This window comes from Elephas maximus, chromosome 11 (genome assembly GCF_024166365.1).
Source record: "Elephas maximus indicus isolate mEleMax1 chromosome 11, mEleMax1 primary haplotype, whole genome shotgun sequence".
Taxonomy (NCBI): Eukaryota; Metazoa; Chordata; class Mammalia; order Proboscidea; family Elephantidae; genus Elephas; species Elephas maximus.
Window position 1 is genome coordinate 15,561,792 of NC_064829.1, and position 20,799 is coordinate 15,582,590.

At 39.1% G+C, this 20,799-nt stretch overlaps 1 protein-coding gene across 3 annotated transcripts in view; it reads right to left on the reverse strand.

The window, feature by feature from the left end:
- The window catches only part of PTPRM (protein tyrosine phosphatase receptor type M), a 946,104-nt gene that overhangs the window by 302,141 nt on the left and 623,164 nt on the right, over window positions 1–20,799 (reverse strand). For 2 of the 3 annotated variants that reach the window (XM_049900160.1, XM_049900159.1), the window contains exons 12-13: window positions 16,471–16,744; window positions 15,427–15,463 (exon numbers count right to left, since the gene is read on the reverse strand). In XM_049900160.1, the coding sequence (XP_049756117.1) occupies window positions 15,427–15,463; window positions 16,471–16,744 (311 nt within the window). Of the gene's footprint in view, window positions 1–7,499; window positions 7,575–15,426; window positions 15,464–16,470; window positions 16,745–20,799 lie in introns of all 3 variants that reach the window. The other variant, XM_049900161.1, reaches the window with a different exon arrangement.

A 20,799-nucleotide genomic window follows, 5' to 3' on the forward strand; every position in this document is an offset into this window, starting at 1 on the left:
CTATGAGTGGTGGCTAAAGAGTGACTGCAGGGCCACTAGTGCCGCTTCAGATGGTGGTTGAGAGAGTCCTTTGAGGAACTGACGTCTGAGATGAATCCCAAATGCTGAGAGGAGCTGGTAGTCTGAAGACTAGGAGAGAGAGTGCAGTCAGAGGGAACAGCAGTGCAGAGACCCTGGTGCATGCTCAAATTGGTGTTTTAGAGAAACAGAGAAGATGAACAGTGAGAGGGAGAAGCTGGCACGGATGAGTGCCAAGTGTAAGAGGAGCCCAGCCACTCAGGGCCTTCAGGCCTGACAAGAAATTTGCCATTTACTCTAAGGCCATTACCATTGCCTTTGAGTGGATTCTGACTGATAGTGGCCCTATAGGACAGAGCAGAACTGCCTCATAGGGTTTCCAAGGCTGTAAATATGGAAGCAGATCACCACATCTTTCTCCCATGGAGCCTCTGGTGGGTTCAAACTGTCAACTTTTAGGTTAGCAGCCAAGCAACCACTGTGCCACCAGGGCTCCACTCTGAGGGTGGTAGGAAGCTATCTGAGGGCTAAGAAAAGGTGTGATAGGACCAGGTCTTAATTTCCAAAAAAATCAGCCCAGCTGCTATGTTAAAAAAAGTTGCAAATGAATTAATCGGGAGCCACTAGGGAGCACCGGAGACCAGGTAAAATGCTTGTGCAGTGGTCTAGGCAAGAGGGAGTGGCTTAGGCCAGGGTGGGGCAGTGAAATGGCGAAATGTCACTGAATACAGAAAACTTCAAAATTCAAGAGAAGTCTTATAACAAGATCTGAATAAACAGAGAAATATATTTTCTTACAGGAAAATTTGTCTTAAAAAGTCAGTATTTCTCATAATGTATATATGTAATAAGAATTCAATGTGAATCTCAGCAGCATATTTGCTAGGTGCCTGGGGAATATCAGAACACATTAGACAAAGATCCCTGCACCCAGGGAGTTTATATTTTTAGAGGGGAGAAAGATTATAACAAAGAACACCTGTAGAAGGTGATGAGTCGGATGAAAAGGGAGGAGGTATCAGGTGAAAGACCGGGAGGTACCCTAGCGGGCTCTAATATTCAGAAGGGAGAGTATTCCAAACAGGCTTCACTGAGAAGACGGGATCTGAGCAAAGACTTGTAGAAGGGGGAGGTGAGTGGCTGTCGGAAGAAGAGTATTCCCAAGGTAGGGGAAAAAAAAATTGCCGTCAAGGCAATTCTAAGTCATGGTGACTTCACGTATGTCAGAGTAAAATTGTGCTCCATAGGGTTTTCAATGGCTGATTTTTTGGAAGGAAAATCAGGCCTTTCTTCCAAGGTGCCTCTGGTACTAACTATTTTAAAGTACTAATTATATCTAGGAAGAAAATCTACATGCTCTGATATATCTGACCTGTACTTCAGTCACAGAAGTCACTTTGTTTATGAACATTGTAGGACACAGATCTTAACAGATGTACGGGTTAACTAAAATGGATGACAAAACGTTTGGTTAAATAAATCATTCTCCATGGCATCTCGTAGCTGGCTGGGTTATTACATCATAAATAGAAATACCTTAATATAAAACCAATACTCCGGACACGTTTATAAAATTAACAAAATATTCTTAAAGAGAATTTCTAGCATATACAATTTTCTTCTCAAAGCAGTTCTGTATTAGGGACAATGAATCACAAGATAAAAGGAACAGAATAGAGACTAGAAGCACTTCCAAGTTCTAGAACTTTCTTCAAATGTTCTCTTTGGATAGGAGTTTTGTGATAGCCTGGCGGATTCGAACTGCCGACCTTCTGGTTAATACCATTAGCTCTTTCTTAAGCATTACGCTACCAGGGTTTTCGCGACAGACAGAACCTGCATTCCAATTATACATTGTGTTCTCTTTTAGAGTCTCCTGGATCCAGTGCTTTTGCAAAGCATTTTTAAAACTGGGTTACAAACCATTAGTGGGAAATGAAATCAATTTAGTGAGTAACACCCAGAATTTTTTTCTTTCAAAATGAAAGAGAATAAGATAGTACAGAATAGAAAAAAATCAGAGTGCATCTTAAGCAGTGAGTTGTGAGTTGGCAGGCTGTTTCTTACAGGTTTTGTTTCAGTTAAACCTAGGTATATGTATATGTGTACATATGGAATGATGATCTATTTCTTACTGTGAATTGAGGTAGAAAAAGCTTAAAAACACTCTCCAGTGCAGTGATGGGTCTGTTTATCAATCATACTAGCACTCTATAATATCATCATTCTGTCAGAACACTATCATTAACATCACACACAAGTAAAATTTTGCTGAAGATCATTCAAAAATGGCTGCAGCACTACATCGACAGGGAGCTTCCAGAAATTCAAGCTGGATTCAGATGAGGATGTGGAATGAGGGATATCACTGCTAATGTCAGATGGACCCTGGCTGAAAGCAGAGAATACTAGAAAGATGTTTACCTATGTTTTATCGACTGTGCAAAACATTCGACTGTGTGGATCATAACAAATTATGGATAGCATTGTGAAGAATGGGAATTCCAGAACACTTAATTGTGCTCATGAGGAACCTGTACATAAACCAAGAGGCAGTCATTTGAACAGAGAAAAGGGATACCACAGGGTTTAAAGTCAAGAAAGGTATGTGTGAGGGTTGTATCCTTTCACCATACTTATTCAATCTGTATGCTGAGCAAATAATCCAAGAAACTGGACTATATGAAGAAGAATGTGGAATCAAGATTGGAGGAAGACTCACTAACAACCTGCGTTATGCAGATAACACAACCCTGCTTGCTGAAAATGAAGATGATTTGAAGCACTTACTGATGAAAACCAAAGACTACAGTCTTCAGTATGAATTACACTTCAACATAAAGAAAACAAAAATCCCCACACAACTGGACCAATAAGCAACATCATGATAAATGGAGAAAAGACTGAAGTTGTCAAGGATTTCATTTTATTTGGATCCACAATCTACAAACATGAAAGCAACAGTCAAGAAATTGGGACAAGAAATTGGGCCAATCTGCTGCAAAAGACCTCTTTAAAGTATTAAAATGTAATGATGTCGCTTTGAGGACTAAGGTTCGCTTGACCCAAGCCATGGTATTTTCAGTCGCCTCATATGCATGTGAAAACTGGACAATGAATAAGGAAGACCGAAGAAGAATTTGTGTCTTTGAATTATGGTATTGGTGAAGAATACTGAATATACCATGGACTGCTGGAAGAATGAAGAAATCTGTCTTGGAAGAAGTATAGGCAGAGTGCTCCTTCAAGTGAAGGTGGCAAGACTTTGTCCCACATACCTTGGACATGTTATCAGAAGGGACCAGTCCCTGGAGAAGGACATCATGCTTGGTATAGTAGAGAGTCAGTGAAAAAGAGGAAGGCCCTCCACGAGATGGACTGAAACAGTGGCTGCAACAATGGGCTCAAGCATAGCAAAGATTGTGAGGACAGTGAGGGACTAGGCAGTGTTTCATCTGCCGTACGTGGGGTCGCCACGAGTTGGAACTGACTTGACGGCACTTAACACCAACAACAGCAGGTACCATTCTCCTCATCGAAATGCCAGAAGCCAAGAAAAGCTCTGTGAGAAGTCCACCCCCTTGCTCCTCCCCCCGAAATACTTCTATAACATAAATCACCAGTATGTGCTTTGAAATAGTATGTATAATGATATATGATTTCTCTCTTCGAATAGCCATGTCATGAAATGCACTGAAGTCTCACCTAAATAATTCCAACTTATATCTAAACTTATATCTATTGAGCCTTAAATAAGAAATTTAAAGCAAACATGGACTAACGATTTTTATCCTAAAAATTCTGAGCATGTGATTGATAGGCAGTGAGTAAAATGATCAGATTGAACCATGTCCATCCTCAGCATTTCTGAGTAATCAGTACTGGGAGGTTCAGACCGGCCAGAGTAGCTTTTCTGGCCAGACACCATGAACCCACTCACCCTCCATGACGATCTGCACCATTTTCAGCTTGTAGTTTTTAATGGTTTTGTCTGTCTTTAATGTCATTTTCCCTCCTTATGGGTACACGTGTTTAAATACACACAAATCAATTCAGCAAACATAAGGTACCTTATATTTACCAGCGCTTGTCAAATATCTATGGTATAAATCAATTAACATACTGCCTACTATTTTGTCAATTAACATACTGCCTACTATATTATCAGTTAATATACTGTATTTTTTATACAAAGATTTGGGAACCGCGGTGGCACAGTGGCTAAGAGCTACAACTGCTATCCAAAAAGTCAGCAGTTCAAATCCACCAGGTGCTTCTTGGAAACCTTATGGGGCAGTTCTACTCTGTCCTATAGGGTCGCTGTGAGTCGGAAGTGGCTCAATGGCAATGGGTTTTTTGGTTCATTGGTTTAGAGTTTTCAAGTGGTGCAAACAGCTAACATGTTCACCTGTTAACTGAAAGGCTGGAGGTTAGGGCCCATTAAGAGGTACCTCAGAAGAAAGGCCTGGTGATCTACTTCCAAAAAATCAGCCATTGAAAACCCTACGGAACACAGTTCTATTCTGACACACATGAGGTTGCCATGAGTAGGACTCAACTCAGTGGCAACTGTACTGGTATATTATCAGTTAATATTCTGCCTGATATATTATCAATTAATATATTGCCTACCATGTATCGGTTAAATGTTCTTGCTACTTGCCTTTGAGTTGGCACTCTACACTCTGGCTCCTTCTTTGGACTCTTCCTGGTATCGGGGCAGTCATTCAACTAATTAAGCTAGCAAGCATTTATTGAGACTTTTTGCTGTATGAGGCACAGTCCTATGTGCTAGGGTCAGGACAGGAGAGTGTCTGTTTTCTTTGGTTTTATACAAGGTGGGAAGGGCCCATCTATCCAAATCAAATTTTACCAGCATGTACCTCATATTGGTACAAGAGGAACTAACCTGCCAAGGATTCACCAACTCACAAGAGGTTCCTGGTGTAACGTAGCACGGAACAGCGTTTACAGGGGAGAAGCAGCTGAATTAAAACAAACAGATTGGCTGCAGGCACTTCAGATGTATTTCCTATCGGCTCCTGGAAGGGACAGTACCGACCTACTCAGCAAAACGATATCCCATCACTGGGTGCCAGGTGCTCAGAGATGCTCCACTGACTATTTCCAGAGCTGTTCAACATGATGGCAAAGATTTTTAAAATACATGTCTTTTTTCCAGCAGTTACAAAATTCCTGTCTTTTCTTAACTTTCCTAAATGATATATCCAATACTACCTTCTCCTTCAAGAGAGTAGGTGTGTATACAGGTTTTGATGTTACATCTGGGCAACCATACAAAGTAAGACTCTGTAAGAATTGGTTGATTTGTACCTGGCACACAGAAGGTGCTCAATGAATGTCATGTAAATGACAGAATGAATTCAGTCTCGGGCTGGCAGTATGACTCACGAATAAGTCCATTAAAAAGACTTGTTAATGTCATCAAAGTTGTTCGCTGATCCAAATGGAAAATGTAAAAGAACTATTAGTGGAGTTTGCATTTGTCTGAGCAAGACTAGCCGTGATTAAAACCAGCAGTAAATGCTGAAGAAAGGACAAGAGTAGTTTTTTACTGGGTTTTGAAGCGTTGTCCTTTTAATCCCAAATGAACCACCTGCAGCCTGAAACGAAGGTCGCCACACACTGTAGCCAGGTGCGTCCGTCACAGGGCCCAGGTCTTGAGGCCTGGTGAAGGAGGCTGCTTTACTACGCACTTTTGAATCATGCAAGCTTAAGAGAGAAAGCTATATTCGAAGCTTCACTTCACGCTTAGCAAAACAACATGCTTCATTTGAAGGTAGTGGATTATAGATACAGCCCGAGAAAGGGTCTATTTAACTTTATTTCCCATAAATACTCCTTCTATGAGGGGGTGACCAAGTCCTTTCTGGTCGAGTCGCTAACAAAACTGGTGCCAGTTCAGACATAATTGGGGGTCAGACTTGCTGGAGAAGCCCAGCTAAGCTTGCAGATGGACACGTAATGCTACATGGAGCTCCATGGGCCATTCCTCAAACGTAAAGGTTGAGAAGGTAGGCTTGTGTGAGACAGACACTGGCCCAAGTGCTCGTACTGAGAGGAAGGACACTAGAAGTGCAGGATAAGAAAGAGTCTGTGACAAGTAGAACTTCAGTCACTAAAAGAAATATGCATAAAAGAAAACCCTGAAAGCAAAGGAAGCAGAAGTGCCAATGGGTTTATAAGCTCATAGGCCCTCGAATAGAGGACTGAAAATAGGTAGAGAACTCCAGTGGAGGAGGAAGTGGATTATCCCATAATTTCTTTACCTTATAATATCAGTCTAAAATTCTCCTTAGTCTCAATCGCTTTATTTTCCAAAATAGAGGCCCACCTAAGCATTTATACTTTCTTACCATGAGCTAAGCTTTACCATTTTCTTAAATGTTGGGAAAGACTCCTTAATTTCACCAAAAGGAAAAAAAAATCACTACAGTAGAAATTACATGGAAAGCAGGTGTGTGTTCCTTGCTGGGCTTTAATCACGCATGACTACACATGCAGCAAATTATGGTATCGCTGGTCCTTCTGAACCCAGGATGGGAGCCCTGCCCATGTAATTATGTTAGGAGTTTTGACAATGACTTGACTTTGTTGCAGGCCAAAAGTTTGTTTTCAGGGACTCTAACCACTCACCTTCAATCTGGAGCAATTTACTAGAGTCTTTTCCTATGAATTTATTTACTGGAGTCTTTTCCTATGAGTTTATTTACTGGAGTCTTTTCTATCCACCTTGAGAAGTACTATGAATGAACAAGCTAATTTCTCTTGTTATAAAGGAGTGCACGTTCAACTCCATGACTCTAAGCCGTTCTTTTTTTAAAACTTCCCTAAATGATTCAATGCATTTGACTTGCAGATGTGCCTCTGCTGTACATAAGCATTTTGCTTTGAAACAAGGATCTATAAAGAATGCAATCAGCTCTGCTCCAGTTACATGTATACGGAAAGCTGTCGAACAGTGTCACCACAAAAACTCTGAGCGGCTTCATTTAATAACAGTGGCAGACAAGATTGTGCGTTGCTAAATGTATGTGCAAACTAGCCCCTTCAAGGTGAAAAACAAACCTCTCTCGCCCTCAAACTGCAAAGCCTTCTTAGATTACTTTGGAAAACTGGGAATACATCTTCATGTATTTTGTCTGAAATCCTGTTTGATGTCATTGCTACTCCAAGTCCAGCAAGTTTCATTTCCGTATAACATTAGGCTAGAAAGGAACATACCAACAGACAAAACACACAATGAGGGCATGCAGCGGAGTGGTACGGAACGCACGGACATACACGTGCACACAAGAGGCCAAGCGTATCACTGAGTTTAATAAGGGCACAGGTCTGGACCAAAGGGCTGCAACACTGTCAACAAGCCTTGAGCAAAGGAGGGAATGTAGAGGGGAAACGAAGCTGAGAAAAATGAGCAGGAAATGGGCAAGATGACTGTCTATACTTGAACATCTGACCTGTTAGCTGGTCGTCGCCTGCAGCAGGGGCGATGCGAATGTATGGTGTTGTAAGCTGAGTCACGATTATCGCAGCTAAGGCAAAGGAAGATTTCCAGGTCAGCATGCATGAGGGAAAAAAAAGCCAGACTGAAGCTAGGCTAGCAAGAAGAATCCCCATCAACATATCAAATTGTCTCAAGTTTGTTCCAGCAACGAAAATAAAAACACATAGCAAGATGTTGTTTTCCTGAATTCTTTTCTCTTAAACAAGCTTTAGTCAGGCAGGTAGGTTTCTAGCTATGACACAGTGGCAGGCTTTGCTTGAGATCTTGGATTGATCAACTGAAGAAAAAAACAAAAGTAAAAATCAAAAACAACAGCAAGAAAACATGGGCCCTAAAGTCTGGCGACTGAAGAGTGTTTCCAGTTGCTACTGAGTGCATCGTATAAAGGCTCAGTGTTAACTCTCATAAGGCAACCGTCAGGCTTTCTGAATTTTTTAAGTTGTTTAAAATTCTGTTAAGTCATAGTATTTTTTTTTTTCCCACTAAAATCACCTTTGTGAAGAATATTATCATCTTTCACTAAAATCATTTTTGTGGATAAAAATTTCTCCAAAAACTCAATTTCATGTACAGTATCTCCAGTTAGGAGCCTTAGTCTGTCACATTAAGAGGGTAACAAAAATACGCAGTCTCAAAGCCTCGGTTAAAAAAACAGAAACTACTAACTGCCTTTGCTATAGCTGCACTGGCTACCATGTAGCCAAAAAAGGTTAAGATTCTTGACGCTGACCAGGCAGGCTTCTCGTCTGGCTGCACAGCTCAGCAGTTGTACTTAAGTGGTTAACGTTTATGACACACGGATATCGAAAGAAAAAGTAGAAAATTAAAACGTCAGCTCTAATGTGATACAGTTGGAAAATGATGCAAAGAAAAAATATTGCAAAATTGAGAACAGGCTTACGTGAAAAAAAAAAGGATTACGAATTTACATGGAACAGCCTGGGTGCCATTAGAAATGTGGCAGCGAGTAAGGAAAATAGATCATCGACCATCTGCAGACAATTAAACTCAAAACTGGTGCTGCACGATATTCTGAAACATCCCTCTGCACCGTTCCAACAGTGCTGTTCCCTGTAACTAGACTAGTGCAGCCACTGGTGTAAAGATGGCATAATAGTCTCTCACACATTATTAATGAAAACATCCTAGGATCACTAAAACAGATGAATAAACCAACATTTGGGTCAGAGAATGGAGAACTCCCAAGGCCTTATAAAAATCATTTTCCGTATACGGCATCGTAAGCAATGTTGCATCCTGATACAAGAAGTCGCATACAGTAAGATGGTATTCCTAAGACGTGTTACAAAGTTGGTGCCAATTCTAAGTTTCATCAATTTAACATTTTCGCTTGGTCATAGACTGCTGTTGTCCAACCAATACTCATGTGTGGTTTTTCACTGCTTACAGGAAAATGTGATTTACTGTACAAATTCCATTGTATGGAGAAAACAAAGCACCATCCAGCACCCAAAAAGGTAAGCAATGTGAATGAAAATTTACTTGAAAACAGTGATGTAGGGCAGCCATGTATTCACAAATAAAAGGAACCCAAACTTCAACTAGAGGCTCCAGGCTTCCATGTAGTAAGTACATTCCAAATATTAGAAAGGATTTTCATACGATCTCTATGTTCTTGTTTGTAAAGGGTTTATATGTGCTTAGGATCTCTAGTTTCAAGAAAACGTCTTGATTATGTTATGAATTGCCTTAAAAGAGGGTTCAGCAGGCCTGCAGCCTATTTTTGCAAATAAAGTTTTATTGGAACACCCAAAAACCAAACCAAACCCACTGCCATCAAGTCGATTCTGACTCCAAGCGACCCTATAGGACAGAGTAGAACTGCCCCATAGAATTTCCAAGGAGCGGAATACGGCCAAGCTAATTTATTTATGTCTTGGCTGTAGCTGCTTTTGCAATGCAGTGGCAGAGTTTAGTCATTGTGACAGAACCAAATGGCCCACAGAGCCTAAAATATTTACAATCTGTTGCTTTACAGAAAAAAAAAAAACAAAAACTGCTAACCCCTGCCTTAAAATATCAATAAGAATGCATGATAAAAGAGAATATCACAAAATTTGGTAAAATACACTCAGAAACTCCAGTCCTCGAATTCCAAGATAATATCTGTTGCTGATAAATTTAGGGTCTCTTTTAGGTATGGAAACCGTGGTGGCATAGCAGTTAAGTGCTACAGCTGCTAACCAAGAGGCTGGCAGTTCAAATCCACCAGGCGCTCCTTGGAAACTCTATAGGACAGTTCTACTCTGTCCTACATGGTCGCTATGAGTCACAATCGACTCGACGGCAGTGGGTTTTTTTTTTTTTTTTTTTAGGTATGAAGGAATGCATAGAAGAATAAAGAAAGACATTGAGCTATCAGACTTCTAAAGTGCCGTTTCCACTGCATATAGTATGATCTTCTGGAATCTGACAAACCGGCGTTTACCAGGCTGTTTGTCTAGTATTCCTCGAAAAGGAGTTTGGGTCAAACAAATCTGGGAAACATAGGGTTGAAAAAAGTTAAACAGGTTTTTTTTCTTTAGGAACTTTTCAGGGGCCTTAATGTACTCATACTTATGAAGCCTATATCAGATTAAGAAAACCTTTTCTCTATAAAACGCTAAATGCTAAATCTGTATCATACTTGTCTCTATTTCTAAACCCATAGCTAAATCATAGAAGATTAACATATATGAATGTTCTTAATATATAAGTTTTTTTTCGTGTATTGAATATGAGTAATTAAAAGGAATCTTTATAGCTCAACAGACATTCTTTTCAGCTCTTCTATTGGGTACTTTCATTGTCTAGCATGGTGGCCTGGAAAGGGTGGGATTTGTTTGAATGAAACAATGAACAGAAAAAGAGTATACAGAAACTTTTCAAAGTGCTTAATGATTAAAAAAAAAATTCAAATTTCTGAACATAGTTAGAAATTGTATAGAAACAATGAAATTCCTCCCTAGTTTCCTGAAGGTCTTACAGCAGAGCACATGCACATCCCATTACAAATGGAAGTCAAGTCAACACTAAGTGTACAAACACTGAAGCATTTTGCGTAGCAGATTTACCTTTATATATCACATTAGGATAACAGTCTGTTTTCTTTTTTTTTTTTAAGGCTTATATTCTGACTTCCCTAATACTTTTGGAAACAATGTGGCATGTGTTTGCATGAATTTTTAGCTACCCTACAGTTAGCCCAACCACAGCAAGGAAAGAAACAGGTTAACTCATATGACCACCCACCTCTCATCAAAAAAATAAAAAAAAAGCAAACAAAAAAATGTTAGGAACTCAATCAAAATCTTCAAAATCGTGATATGTTTATGTACCAGCATTGGCAGTCTCACAGAGTACTGTGTGCCTAACACACAGTAGCAACTCATGTAATTTTAAAATAAGTGAATAACTAGGAAGCACCCAACTGGCTATGTTGTCCAGAAGAGACACAGGTGTTATCATCACATGGAGAATATTCTTTTATGGAAGATTAATATAATGTATACAGTTTAAACTACTTTTATATCAATTCAAATGAATATACCTCATTTTATCGAAGAACTCTAATTTACTACAAGACAGACTTTGATTTTTAAGTGTGTTCTATCAGCTTAGAATTCATCATAACAAAGCCTTCCAAAACAAGCATAAAAAAAGCTTCCTCCTCACCAGTCACCACAACGCAGCCATAAAGAGTATAAAAATTAAAGAAAACACACACACACCAGTTGGGCCAAGTTGTGTTAAAAAGAATCCAGCTATAAAAATGTGACTAAAAAGCAAAATTTTAGAGAATCTAGGAGTAGTTAAAATCTATTTTATTCACTCTACTGTACTTTTGTATCAAGAGGATAACATCCAAACATCAAATATATGCTATTGTAGGGTGTATTTACCTTTTTAACTCAAGAGATAGAATATTCCATGATGAGTTTGTCTATAGTCAACAATTAAATGATGGTCATACATAAATACTGGGAACTCACCCTAGATGCATAAAATCAAGGAGAATACGTGAAAACACAGGCAACCCTCCACGCATACGGAGATATGTAGTAACATGCCTTACGCTTTTTCCTTTGCCTAATTTTTATGAGGTTTTATACTTGAGATAATTAGTGTCAAAATATACCCTTGGAATATGATTAAAATAATCATAACACTAAAACTATAAATAGTATAAAATATATTTTTAAGAGCCATACCCTCACATGAAATTACAAACCGAGTTCTTTGTGAAAACAAATCCACCTCCCTACTTTCTTTATGAAGATACTTGTCAACAGTTTTTTTATGATAACATTGAAATCTCTGTAAATTCTAAATGCTACTTAGGAAAGTGGTTTTGTATCTGAAAATTCAATTAAGCCTCCATGCTGTCAGCAATATGTGGCTAAAAACACTCAGGGCGTTTTAAACTCTTACATTTTAAACACCTTTACGATACAGGACTGATGAAAGTTACCTGGCCTTGCTATTTCTTTGTTTTGACTAAGGAGTCCAAATGAAATGGTTTCCCTGCTGTAACAAGCGTTTTTAGTGTGAAAAAAGAAACGTTTCTGACTACAAAGGTGAAGGCACATGACCCTGCAGTGTGAAGGAGGGCTGCTGGTTCTGTGCACGCAGGACCTGATCACAGGGAACAGTACCGAACAGGGTGCTTTTGCCTGGAGGGGAGTATCCGCCTAGGTGCCCTCCTGTACTATGATTTATGAAATATAAATGACAATGACAAGTAATGAATGTTAAAATTTGTTTGTCTCTTTCGGACTCAGAAAACATGAGTGCAGAATCTTCAGTCAGTCAGGTCATCTGACTGCCTAATCGTCCTTCGGTGAATTGAAAAGCAAATCACAATATTGATTAAATCTAACTGATGGAAGAAAATGATGCAAATCACCACCTAATTCAATCTATTGTGAAAACAGCTACCTTGTTAGACTTCCGCATTTACTACTGGAGTATTTATATAACTACTTAACTATTTAAATGAAAACGCACATTTTTGTTTTGAATTCTAGCTACCCTACTGTTAGCCCAACCACAGCAAGGAAAGAAACGGATGAACTCACATGACTACCTACCACTCACCAAAAAAATAAAAAAAGCAAACAAAAAAATGTTAGGAACTCATTCAAAATCTTCTTCAAAATTGTGATACGTTTACTATCAGCATTGGCAGTCTCACAGAGTGCTGTCTGCCTGACACACAGTAGCCACTCGTGTAATTTTAAAATACGTGAATAACAAGGAAGCGCCCAAATGGCTGTGTTGTCCAGGAGAGGCACAGGTGTTATCATCACATGGAGAGTATTCTTTTATGGAAGATTAATGTAATGCATAGAGTTTAAACTACTTATTATATTAAAATAATCATAACACTAAAACCATAAATAGTATAAAATATGTTTTTAAGAGCCACACCCTCACATGAAATCACAAACCGAGCTCTTTGTGAAAACAAATCCACCTCCCTACTTTCTTGAGTTTTTTTTTTTTTTTTCTTTATGAGATCACTGAAATCTCTGTAAATTTTAAATGCTACTTAGGAAAGTGGTTTTGTATCTGAAAGTTCAATTAAGCCTCCATGCTGTCAGCAATACGTGGCCGATACTCCCCTCCAGGTAAAACTGCCCTATTTGGTACTGTTCAATTTTATCAAGTTCTGCATATACAGAATCAGAATTTTCATAATTTTCCCCGTAAACTGGATGGCAACTCAGTTCTATTAAAGGGGAAGTTGGAATACTATATTTGGGCAGAGGTTCTGCTGGGTGAAAAGCTGTCAGATAAAGTGAAATAAACACTGTGGGGAAGAAGATGTCCAAAGGCTTAGGATCAAGCCCTGATTCCATGACTGCTGGCTAAGCGGCCTTGCTAAGTCAGTTCATCTACAAAAATGCTTGTTGATTTCATCTATAAAATGGAAGTAGCAATACCTGTCTCCTTTCTCACAGATGGCTGAGGAATTGGAGAACGTGTAGAAAAGTGATTTCAAGGTATTATAAATTAGGCACTCTGGAACTGAATTTACTCTTTCAGACTGAGAGGGTAACTAGAATTCAAAAAAGCAGGACTGTAAAATTTCTGTTCTTAGCACAGGCAGTGATCTGGAGATCTTTGTAATACTGGAACAGTTAATAGTTGATAGTGTACTAGAGTTTGTAAAACACACGAATATCTCTAGGTTCATTAACAATTACTAACTTATTCCTGTAAGGAAAGGTACTTAGTCAGGTACAATATAAGAACTGTGTGTTTAAACATTAACCTAAGTACAGTCTAGGCTATAGAATGATGAGCTCATGAGGACAAACAAATACAAATGAGGTGAGCAGCTCATACAATGCTTGGCCCACACCATGCAACCAAGAAACAGGTGTTGAGTTAATTGTGTAAAAAAGGCCATGTATCTCCATGAAAAAAGAAGTCAGTGAGAATTTTGAAAATGAGGATTGGCATCCATGGCATATTCAAACTATGTTACCTGTAAACTAAACAGCAACAAAAAGATATTCTTACCCAACAGAACACATCATGTGATTACCTATGACCTGAGTAAGTCTAGTGCCACAGAGCCAACGCTGCCTTCTCAGCATCACGTCTAAATCAAACCATGCAAAATTTATTTATTGTACTCTTGGTTACTCTAGTGGTCTGAAAGAGTGTGTTCAATACTCATATAGATTTATAACACCTCATATTAATACAGCATCAAATGTCTCAGTGCATTTTCCATACACTTCCTTATGAGATGGCTGAAACAGCGCCATGAGGTCGATAAGATGACAGCATAGCTCAGGCGCATGCACACGTGCGCACACACACACACCCCTGTACTTTGACCTGTAGGAGGAGTTGTACACTAAGTTCATAGTGGTTCCCCTGTTGTTGTGTGCCATCAAGTTGACTCCAAGTCATAGTGACCCTTTATGACAGAATAGAACTGCCCCACAGGGTTTCCTAGGGTGTAATCTTTACAGGAGCAGATCGCCAGGTCTTTTCTCCCATAGGGCCACTGGTAGGTTTGAACTGGCAGTCTTTTGGTTAGCAGCAGAGTGCTTAACCATTGAGTTGCTAGGGTTCCTTGTGGTTCCTCTAACCTACACAAAACCATTGTCATCTAGTCAGTTCTGACTCATAGCAACCCTACAGGACAGAGTAGAACTACCCCATAGAGTTTCTAAGGAGTGCCTGGCAGATTTGAACTGCCGACCTTTTGGTTAGCAGCTGTAGCACTTAACCACTATGCCACCAGGGTTTCCACAGTTCCCCTACCCACTTCTAAATCTCACCCTTGATCTCAATTTCTCAGAATTTTAACCAGAAGTTCCACAATCAGGGTGCCTAGTTACTGGATTCGGTAATCTTTCACATCTCAGTGAAAGAAGTTCACATAGACTCACTTTATAGAGATCTAATAATGAGATAATTGGTTTAAGAATAGCAGCTAATCTTTTACTACCTTGCATATAAAGATTCACTAGAAATAGCACTACTAGGTATAGTACTATGGCTTTAAAAAGCATATATTGAGCTCATATAAAATTAATTTTATTAAAAAAATTTTTAAAAAGATAACCACTGAAAACTGAACACAGCAGCATGGTTTCTCATTTTTTAAAAAGTATTTAAATGAAATACCATTAATGTTAAATGCCATAAGATCCTAATATATACACACATACATAAAATATACATGCATACATACATATGTACTCATTTCAGCAATGCTAACATTTTAAGAAGTTTTGAAACACTGTTTAAAATGTTAGGGGGCATAACCTAGGACCAAACCAAAGAAAACCAAACCCAGTGCCGTCGAGTTGATTCCGACTCATAAACTAGGAAAGCACCCCACGATTTCAACATACCTTTTGTGGCCACTTGGACGCAGTCTATTTTGGTTTCCTGTGTCAAATAAAGAGGGAAAAATCATTATTCCTGTTGTTTTTAAAACAAAGAAACATGTCTGTACTCTATTCAAATAACGCCCAAGGAAGATCTCTCTGTCCAGGTGTTTACGTCACACAGCCGTTACTCCTGGAACCACATTCAGATACTAGCTCTGGGTTCAGTTCCAGTGGTGTTGGTCATTGCTGGACCAGACTGGGGAGCTAGACACAGACGTCTCTGCTCCAGAGCACCTGACCTCCTTCTCCAGCCTCTTACTCTCCCTCTGTGCAGACACCACAGAAGGACCCCACAACCCACATTCCCCCTTTTCATTGGCAAAAGTAAAGTCACCCATGACACCTAGTCTCATGCTGTGAAGGAGGGAGGAATCCATTGAGGAATCTGGAAAAAACTTTCCCTTCTGTCTAAAGAGACTCTAAAATCTTATCAGCATGTCCCAGGTTAGTGTGAACAGGAAAAAGAAACACTTCTGAAAGGACTCAATGATAGTTTTTATTTTGTTTCCATTTTATCTTTCTCGAACTTTTACGAGAAGAAAAAGAAGATAACTAATTTAGTCACAGCTATAAAAAAAATAGGAAGCATAAATTCTTGTGGAACCAAGGAAATGGGAAAGACTACACTGAAAAGACAGATGTTATGAATCTCACAAAATTTTAGATGAGCTGAATATATGTGTTGCTGCTACACTATCTTCCTGTAAAATAGTAAGCTAAGCAGAATTACTAGCCAAACTTTTGGTAATGAGTAAAAACCGAAAATAAAAGCCATCATGTTGGCAATATATTCTTCCTGCAAAAACAACAAAAAAAAACTGTATGTATTTATCTTTCCATAAATTTCCTTATATGAAAATAATTCTAAAAATGGAAAAAAAAAAAAGCCTTGTTTGCAAGTAAAAACACACAGAAGCATGACTTCATTTCTTACTATTTTATTTAATCTGTGATCACATTAGTAACCCTAAATAGTCTAAGTAAGCAGCCATCTAAAAAACTTACCCCATTGGCTCTACTGGCAGCTTGGAAATAAATTCTGTAGCTTTTGTGGGGGAGGAGAGGTGTGTTCCAGTACCCACTGTAGGTCTTGTTATCGCCAATGGTAAAAGGCTGAGCAGCTTGGAGGCTGTTTGCTGGAAATTCTGCAGCAAAGTAGTACTGTGAGTTCAGTAGCGAAGCATTTTGGAAGTGAATTGGCACTGGGTAGCACTTTAATATTTCTGTTGTCTTTTTAGTTCTTCGAGGACGTTCTTCCTCAACAACTATTTGATAGACACTAGAAAGAAAAAAAAAAAAGAGTGTATCAGTGATGTACTGCCCTGAATTATCTCGTGGTAACTGAGCTGACCCAGTCTGTGTTCAGCGCAACCACAGGACATCCAAAATAGGGAATTCGCTGAATTCGCATAGTGAGTCAACAGGGAGCGCTTCATACATAACGGACACTCGGTCAACACTTGCTAAACCAGAGGGAGGGAAGGTGCTTCATGTTCTTCCACGGAGCTCTCTCAGCCAAAATAATACAACTTCTTGACGGAACAAAATTCACCATCGTTAAAAATCTGCATATGGCAATCTCTGCAGTTTATGTGATCACGACACTTTAAAATAATGCTTTTTCTCACATGTAATTAAAGATGAATTTGCAGAAAATTAACCCAGTTTACCTGATAAATGAAACTGTATTGAATGTATTATTTTTCTTCAGTGGCATCTACGTGAACACACGGAATTACTCATGGTGCCTGGACTGTGAGCAGAAAGGACCGGGACACTGCTGTCTCAGGGCTGCCGAGTTTCTGTGTGGGGGGATGAAACCTTCTGGAAATGGATAGTGGGTGGCTGCAGCGTGCTGAAGGTCATGGATGTCACTGAACTGTGCACTTAAAAGGGTTAAAATGGCAGATGCTTTGTTATATATACTTTACCACAGTAAAGTTATTTTAAAATCAAACAGCATGAGCAACACGTGACACTTTGCCTTGACGTGCCTGGTGTGTGTGTGTGTGTGTGTGTGTGTGTGTGTGACGGTCAGGGGCATGGGTACCGACCTTGGGGTTGCAGGCTCTAGGTTCTAACCTCAGCTCTGCTAGTTTCTTTGTGTCTTATTTTTTCCTATGAAAAGACAGAATTACACAGATCTCTATTTTTTTTCTAAGGTGCATTTTAGAGCTTTGATATCCAGTATTTTTACTCAACATCCAAATACTGTTGTCAAAAAAGATGTATAAATCATAAAAATAATTGCTTGCTTTGCAAAAGAATTTGTCATTTAATAGAATAATTTTTAACACTGGCTTCTTTCAAACAGTCAGCTTTTCCAGTTCATTTACTATATGACATGATTTTCAACATTTCAATTTAAAAACAACTTCTGGGAAGCCAACATATTAGAAAAAGTGGAAAAATAAAAATACACGTGAAGAAAACAAACTTGCTGAAATTATTCCATATAGGAAGTGCTAGCAAAATGTCATTTTTGTTTTAGGTTATTGGGTATTCATTGACAGAAAAGGAAACATGTCTGTAACAGCAGAGATGACAACCGATGAAGGAAATCATGTCTTAAGGCAGCGTTTTAATGTCTGTATCTAAGACAAACATTTTGAATATATAGGCATGATATTTTTATTTGGACTATCTCTTCTGGAACTTCATCAGTTTCTGGAATGGCTGAGAATACACAGCGTGGACCAAATAAGAAGGCTTCCTCAATGTTTTCACCCATCCCCTTCATAATTCCCCAGGTGAAAAAATAACAGCGAAGGCAACAGCGCTAACACTGACAGCAGCTGACAGCCACTGAGGACATACTACATGCCGGCCAGGTGTCTAGCACGTGTAGGGCTTATTTTCCCATTTGACTGATGAGAAAACCAAGTGTCAGAGGTGATGCACCCATTCTACCCAAGGGTACGGGTAACCAAGTGGCAGAAGAGACCAGACTCAGACCGTGGTCTGACCCTAGAGCTAGTTCTCCTGATCTCCGGACAGAAATTCCCAGCTGAGGCACTGACGTGCAACATCTACCCCGATGGACTGGCAGTTGCCCCTGCAGACACAGCTGACATACAAGTCAGTCTCTGTTCACTTTTCACATCCACTTATTTTGAGTACTGGGTAAAGATTCTTTCTCTTTTGTCATGTAACAGGATCTATAGATGGTCATTATGCCTTTGACATCTATTACTTCCTCTACCTTATCTGGCATTGATGACTTCCAGGGCATTCCCCTAGATTCCGCAGTGACTTCCGTATCTGACTGGTGTCTTCCTCAACTCCCATTTCCTCCAGGAACCTCTTCACTAAGAGTGCTGAGGACCTTGGTCGCTCTCCCCTCTTTCAACCTGCTAGGCACTCCCTCCTGATTGTATTTAAGCTAGGCAAAAATTAGCACAGGAGTTTCCATCTAAAGATCTTTATTTCTTCTACCAAAACACCTTTTCCTCTGTTCCTTTAATCTGCCCTATTTAAGTGCTGTTTTCCCCAACACACTGGAATATTCTGTCACTCAGATGATGACCCTATCGGGTAAAGGACCGAGACTCTATCGTGAGCCCTCTCCTAGGGGCTATCTGCACCCCCACTTTGAAGCATTCTCGCTATGCTCCGGACCAGCACAAACATGTGTTCTGTCAGCTGTGCCTTTTATCTTTGTTTTTAAAAATCTTGTATGATTTAGTCACTTTTGTGTCTCTCAACCCCTAGAATGAAGTGGGGCATGAAATAACAAATATCTGAAAGCGTAATACAATCCAGAAGGAATTTCTCCTGTGTTTGGGGATGAGTTATACACATTATATGTGGTACTAGTACAGAAATGGACTGACACTCACAAGAAGGCTTTGCTTCAAATGAAGATTAATATTTAATTTGTTTTATATTCATTTCTTGTATACTCAAGAGATAAAAGAGGAAGAAATTACCAGGGAATGGTTTGGTGATAAGGGAGGCTGGCTAGATTTTAAGTTTACCCTGGATAACTCACAAGTAAATAATCTTGGGGAATCAAAGCTATGTCTCTACGTTCTCTGCCTTCCCCTCCGTCACCGCCACCTCTCCCTAGTCACCCTCTCTCCCTCAGTCTCGCTAGCATGTGTGTTGTGGGAATATGTTCACTCATTTGTTAATTCAACAACTATTTCTTATGTGTCTCCTATGTGCTAGGCACTGCCTTACTTTAAGTTGAATAATAGAGTAGAAAGCTTGGCATTCCTAATGAAACAAAATTTTGTTTTGTAATGTAAATACCATTTAAATGAATATGGCATGGAAAAAAAGGAATTTTTTTCCAAGTAGCAATTTTATAAATATTAGACAAAAATTTGAGAATTAAATAATCACTTAATGGGCTTTCATTTTAGCCAGCTGATATTAGTTATATCATACACTGTACTCCAGATATATTACTTTTTAAATAGCTACCATCTACTCATCTGTAGATCTATTAGAGGAAGAACTAAGTTGACTAGAGCAATTTCAAATCCAAAATGTCTTTTCATCCTTGCTCCACAAGACAAATTAGATTTCTAGCATCCAGACCTCAAATCTATTTGCTCTTTAATAATTTAAGCACTGAAAGGTCACGCAGCTCTTTTCTGTTCCCCTTTATCAAAGTCCAAGTGCTAATGAAAAATAGCTAAATCCTGTCTGCTACCCAATGCCACATACCGCTGTCTCCCTGATAGAAATTAACACATTATTAGCACCTAGGTCACCAGGACCTTGACAGAATTTTATAGCTGACATGTTTTTCACTTGTACAAATAACATCATTTCACTAATGAACTGCATAAAATCTCTCTAACCACAATTATAAGTCTCAGAACTAGCCTTGAAAATCTCACTGTTAGAATGGTTTCTCTAAAAAAGACGATTAAGAAAAGCAAATTCTCAGGGATAGGAAATCAATCTGGAGTTTCTAGCTCAGTGAGCTGAATTAAAATCCTGTCACCCCTTTAAAGGTTTACTCACGTTCTCTGTTTATTAAAGCTGCGCCGTTCCTAGCCCTATTCCATCATTACTTTGGAATTAAATTAACATAAAATCTTCCTATGGCATTTGCAATATTAAGGAACCGTCCACACTGAAAGTATGATGTCACTCTATCAGAACTTCCTTACGGAATGGAATGGAGTTTAAAGTGCAATTTATGCTAGGTTTTCCTACAACAAAGCTCTAAGGCTTTCACGAGGAGAAGAGGAAATCTGTACTTATATAGACTAGCACACGGAGTACAGGCCAGAAAAGAATACCTATCGAACATCTTCCATGTACTTTTTCAAACTTGGAAGTTTGAATGTGATAAAATGTTTTCAGTCTTTTCTAATT